Source organism: Olea europaea, chromosome 20 (assembly GCF_002742605.1).
Source record: "Olea europaea var. sylvestris chromosome 20, O_europaea_v1, whole genome shotgun sequence".
NCBI classification, from domain to species: Eukaryota; Viridiplantae; Streptophyta; class Magnoliopsida; order Lamiales; family Oleaceae; genus Olea; species Olea europaea.
The window spans coordinates 9,758,008-9,764,007 of NC_036256.1; the positions used below are offsets into that span (position 1 = coordinate 9,758,008).

Here is a 6,000-nt window from a genome sequence, read left to right on the forward strand (position 1 = left end):
CAAAAAAACACATTTAAAAATTAGCAATTTCATAATCACTGTTTTTTTTAATTCCCGAAAACACAATTATAAAAAACAAAAAACAATATTGAATTACAAAAATCAATATCTGCCAAATATGGTATCTAAAAACAATATGTGTAAATACGGTATGATGCAAATACGGTATGTTATATATATGGTATGATACAAATACAGTATGCTGTAAATACGGTATAATACAAATGCAGTATACTGTAAATACGGTATGATGCAAATACGATATGCTGTAAATAAAGTGTGTTACATATATAATATGATGCAAATGCAGTATACTGTAAATACGGTATGATGCAATACGATATGTTGCATATACGGTAAGATGCAAATACAGTATACGTAAATACGGAATGTTGTATATACAGTATGTAAAGTACATATATGATATGAATGAATCTGGTTTCGTCTACTACAATAAATTTCAATACCGTATATGCTATCTACCGTATATGCAGTCTACCGTATGTGCAGGCAACTTACCGTATATGCTACCTATCGTATGTGCAGCTTATCGTATATATCGATTTTTGCACTTACAAATACCGAGAATGCAGAACACCATACATTTACTTACCAAACCAAAATAAAATTAAAATTAAAATATATGAATGACAAAATATAAAACGCATATGAATATACAAATTGATTTATAATTTTGTGTTCAATCTTCAATTTTTCAATATTGAATTACATAAAATTTAGAAATATAATCTTCACATTCAACCCAATCATATCAACACTATCAAAGAATACAGGCAAAATAGTTTGTATAACCTCATATATTTCTTATTCAAGTATGAAATATACAAGCATATTTTTTCTAGATAACACAATACTGTTGCAATTGTAAAAATAATTTGCAATCATTTTCTTATATCATGAAAATATTTCTAGATATTACTTCAAAAACATTCCAAAAAACTAAAATTCATACACTAATAAAAATACAATAAATATAAAATTCGTGCAAAGCACGTGACAACGACTAGTATTAATAGAAGTTTGATGGTTTGAAGTTCTCAAATCCCACCTTTGGTTGAAAAGAATTTGAGTTGAGGAGTCTAGACTGGCACTAACTATTTTTAAGACTCAAATCTCATATCAAAAGAGAGTTTGATACATCTTATATTTCTTTTCATAACCTTTACAACCCAAGTGATTAAATCTACTAGGGTATCTAAAACTTGGTGCCCTATAATCATCTAACTTAATAGTCACCGATGCAAAGCTCGCTCCAAAAATCACAGGGCAAGAGCCCCTATTTGTTTTGGATTAAAATAAAATTTCAATTCAAAGTCAACATTTAAATTTAACCATATATTCATGGGATATACAACTTTTCAACCGCACATTTCAAAAACTTCTATCAAAACTCTAATTTTAATCTCCATCAAACAACCTCTAGAGTTCTAGAAATTGGCGATGACACTTTGGGAAATCCTCATCTTTCATCTAGATATACAAGTATCTAATTCTTAACAATTGGTGTGGAAAAATGCATTAATAATGGAGAGAAAATTATAAGGAGTGATCTTGCACGAAAGGTATGAGAAAAAATTGACCATAAGAGGAGCAGGATTGTGAATGAAATCAACACAATATTGACTGTGTTCTAGTATGGGTGTGAGTTTAATGTTGGCTAACCACACACATTGACTAGGTGAGGAATTTACTGATTGTAATTTTGTAGTCAACACATACTTCAAATTTGTAAGAAAAGTCATAGTTTGTGTACTGGTACCGGTTCTTTTTCTTTTTCTCAAAAATTAGCCAGCATAATACATGAATCTATGTAGAACCTCAATTGTACTTCATGGTTCGTTATTGATTGATTATTTTGAAGTTTTATGCTTGAAGTAGTTTACGTTTTGTGCATCAACCTTTACAAGATTTAGTTCTTAGGGCAGAATTCCAGTAAAGCCGACTGCTTTTTAAACGGGTAATTAGAAACTTTTAATTGAATATATGAACTACCTTCGCAAAATTTCCTAGCCATTATGCCTGGTTAACGAGAAAATTGGCACTAACTATGGTTCATTTGTACACAACGTTTTATTCATGTACAATTTTAACTCCATTTACGTTGATTGGAATCGATCCCAAACGACATGCCAAGTGACTATAATTTTAGTCCAATTAGAGCATCTCAATGCATTTAGTAGATTTTACACGAGGACATGAAAGATAAATTGTTTACATGCTATCTATTGAATATTGAACCCATTCTCGTTGGACTTTCATGTATTCTTGCCACCAGATACAAGGGATTGGATCTTGAAGTTATTGACGTGCACAAGAAGGCTGCAAGTCGGGACTTCTTTAGTTTGTCTTCAATTTCAAGCCGAGGAAGAAAGGGATCGGCGAGTAACTTGGAAAAATACGGTTCGACGAAATTAGTTTATATAGCATTATGTTATTGATTCAATTAAAAGTTAGATTATGTGATTCATTTAATTGAATTTGTTATTTAACGACATTTAGTGTCATCTAGACTAATGTAACATAAGTGGTGTTAAATATCATTACTCTTTTACAAAGGCCGAGAATTTGATGGGTCAAATTGCAAACCAATCTAGCAAGTCGTCGGGCCTGATTAGATATAAAGTTTAAGTTTCTAGTCGAACCAACAATCCGAGAATAATAACATCAAACAGCCCTTCATCAACCTTATTGTAACATATTTTGGTCTTTCGACAGAGACCATTTCTTTCCCAACATACCAACTCCCAAAAACTCCCCCAAGAAAACTACAATGTAACATGAAAACACAATTTTGAAAAAGAAAGATTCACGGTGACAGAACGTATCCTGGAAATCAGTGTCTGCTTTCCACTTAATACCTGTAACGAGGGGGCTTGTAAGGACCCTCGACTGGTACGCTAATGTAATCAGCCTGGTCCTTTGAAAGCTCAGTGAGCTTAGCACCAAGCTTCCCAAGATGAAGAGCAGCAACTTTCTCATCAAGGTGCTTGGGCAAAACGTAAACCTTCTTCTCGTACTTGCCAGTTTTCCTCTCATTCCAGAGCTCAAGTTGTGCAATAACTTGGTTGGTAAAAGAGCAAGACATCACAAAGCTAGGGTGACCGGTGGCACATCCCAAGTTCATGAGACGACCTTCTGCCAAGACAATAATACCGGATTTTGTTTCAGGGAATACCCATCTATCTGTTTGTGGCTTAATGGTGATTCTCTTAACCCCAGGGTAGGTCTCGAGACCGTGCATGTCAATTTCATTGTCAAAGTGACCGATGTTGCAAACAATGGCATTGTTTTTCATCTTTTTCATGTGGTCAACCATGATGATGTCTTTGTTACCAGTGGTGGTGACAAAGATATCAGCTTCAGAGACAACATCTTCGAGCGTTAGAACCTGGAGACCTTCCATGAGAGCCTGGAGAGCACAAATGGGGTCAATCTCGGTCACAATCACACGAGCACCTGCTTGCTTCAAGGCAGCAGCACAGCCCTTGCCAACGTCTCCATAACCAGCGACAACAGCAACCTTTCCGGCAATCATCACATCAGTGGCCCTCATCAGTCCATCGGGTAGAGAGTGGCGGCATCCATACAAGTTATCAAACTGGTAGAACCAAAAAGTTCAGACATCACTGTCAGTGCATAATCTAGTAAAGAAATGCAGTAACATGAAATTAAACTGGAAGAACAATTACATGATATTTCAAACATAGGAAGACCAGCATTCAATAGGATCAGACTAGCTAATATTGCAACATGTCCACAATCGACTTTCAAACAGACTGAGATCAGAACTTCTATATCTGGGTTATGCAATATTTAAAAGCACTATCATATGTTTCTAAGAATAATCACAAAGCAATACAACTTATGTAATATTCACAAAGCCAAATGCAGAAGATTCTAAGAATACGTTTCTAAGCTCCATTCTTGAAATAACTCACCGGCACGAAATAAATAGCACTTATATCCAAATATTCAGCGCAAGCAATTATTTCAACCGGCAAATGAAATGATTTATTTCCTTATAGAGCATATTTGGCTAGACTTAGAAGTAATCAAACGTATTTATCAGTTACTCTTTTAGTTAAACATTATTTTCAAATCGTAAAACTTGCTTTCCTCACTATCAAGTAAAGTAACTTCTAAGCACGTCCAAAGAATCACCATAACTCAACCTAGAAGATACTAAAGAATATGTTTCTAAGCTCCAATCTAGGAATGACTGACACAAAATAAATAGCACTTTTCTCCAAGTACACAATACAAGCAATCATTTCAAATAATTGACACTACAGATAGACTAAAAGTAATCAAACTACCAGTTGCTCTTTTGTTAAAAATGATTTTCAAAGTTACAAAATTTGCTTTCATTACCATCAAGAAAAGTAACTTTTAAGCACGACTCACATCCAAAGAATCACTTGCTCAATTAAGAATCAAGAATGTCACAATAAATAACAATAATATATCAGATCCAGCAAAAAAAATTCCTGATCAGATAAAAAATTTCAAGACAGGGTATAGCAAAATTAAGCTAGATCCGAGGGAACCCCTAAAACACAGACACTACAATTAATTCAGCTATGAACCCAAAGAATTATAGAATCATATAAAATTGAAAATAAGTTCAGATCTAATCCATTAAAAAGATATATCATAGTATGACTGTATAAATATACCTTGCTCTTGGTGACAGAGTCATTGACATTAATAGCAGGGAAAAGCAGTGTTCCATTAGCCTGCATCTGGTAAAGCCTCTTCACTCCAGTGGTAGTTTCCTCAGAGACACCAACAAGTCTCTTCTTCATTCTGGTGTACTTCTTCGGATCCGACTTCAGTCCATCTCGGATAATCGTAAGCACGATCTGGAACTCCGCATTGTCAGTCGAATTTGGGTCGGGCACCTTCCCAGTTTTTTCATACTCCTCCTCAGCCTTGACCCCTTCATGGATCAAGAGAGTTGCATCTCCTCCATCATCAACAATCAGATCAGGCCCTCCACCTGGGCCCCAATCAAGTGCCCTTTCAGTGCACCACCAGTACTCCTGGAGGGTCTCCCCCTTCCAGGCAAACACGGCGGCGCTGTCACGAGCAATGGCGGCGGCGGCGTGGTCCTGAGTGGAAAAAATGTTGCAAGAACACCATCTCACCTCGGCACCCAAGGCAGTCAAAGTTTCGATCAAAACAGCGGTTTGAATGGTCATGTGAAGGCTGCCAGTGATCTTAGCTCCCTTGAAGGGCTGTGAGGGGCCAAATTCGGTACGGCAAGACATGAGCCCAGGCATTTCGACCTCGGCTAGCTCGATCTCGAGGCGGCCGAAATCAGCTTGGGACATGTCCTTGACCTTGTACTCGCGGCCAGAGGTGGTTTTCTCTACAAAAAGTGCCATTGATTCTCTTCTTTTGCGGTTTTAGCAAGAAGAGAGCTTAAAGAGTGGGCAAGTGTATATGGGTCTGATGGGGCATATAAATAGTGTTGAAATGGTAAAATGGACGGTTGAGATTTTGAGGGTTTGGTGGATCTGCGATTTGGTAAAGATGGAGTGGGTGGGGAGGCGGCGGAAGTCGTAGACCACCCACTCTATGATGGGGGAGATGTGGCAACCCAAAACCGTGATTATTAACTGTTACATAGTTTGAGGCAAGGTTGGTCGACATTTTCAGCAGACAGAAGGTATCCGTATACACGAGATATGATATAAAATTACAGTAAAAAGCGATGAGTAAAAGAAAATCAAAACTTGTACTGACGATCAAATGGCAAAATAGGATTGCACTGTTTTTTTTCCTTTTTTTTTTTTCATCTTTCAATAATGTTGAACTATGCGTTATTTATAAAATTTTTCTATCAAAAAATTATGTATTTGTAGTATCATTCAGAAAATTAAAATTTTTGAATTTCAAATTACTCAAATGATGACATATTGTGGAGATGAACAAATGAATTCTACGTCTAAGCAATCATTGTTTTTATTGTTCAAG

The 6,000-nt window shown here is 36.1% G+C and overlaps 1 protein-coding gene across 1 annotated transcript; it reads right to left on the minus strand.

Moving 5' to 3' along the window:
- Positions 1–2,585: 2,585 nt before the first annotated feature.
- LOC111369580 (adenosylhomocysteinase-like) lies at positions 2,586–5,592 on the minus strand. The gene is made up of 2 exons (XM_022991153.1): positions 4,698–5,592; positions 2,586–3,619 (listed from the first exon to the last, which is right to left on the minus strand). The coding sequence occupies exons 1-2, from the start codon at positions 5,406–5,408 to the stop codon at positions 2,873–2,875; spliced, it is 1,458 nt and encodes a 485-aa protein (XP_022846921.1). The 5' UTR covers positions 5,409–5,592; the 3' UTR covers positions 2,586–2,872.
- Positions 5,593–6,000: the final 408 nt, after the last annotated feature.

Coding starts and splice junctions, on each gene's coding strand:
- LOC111369580 (XM_022991153.1), bottom strand. CDS start 5,408: ATGGCACTTTTTGTAGAGAAAACCACCTCTGGCCGCGAGTACAAGGTC. Junction 3,620..4,697: donor ACTCTGTCACCAAGAGCAAG/GTATATTTATAC, acceptor TGGTTCTACCAG/TTTGATAACTTGTATGGATG.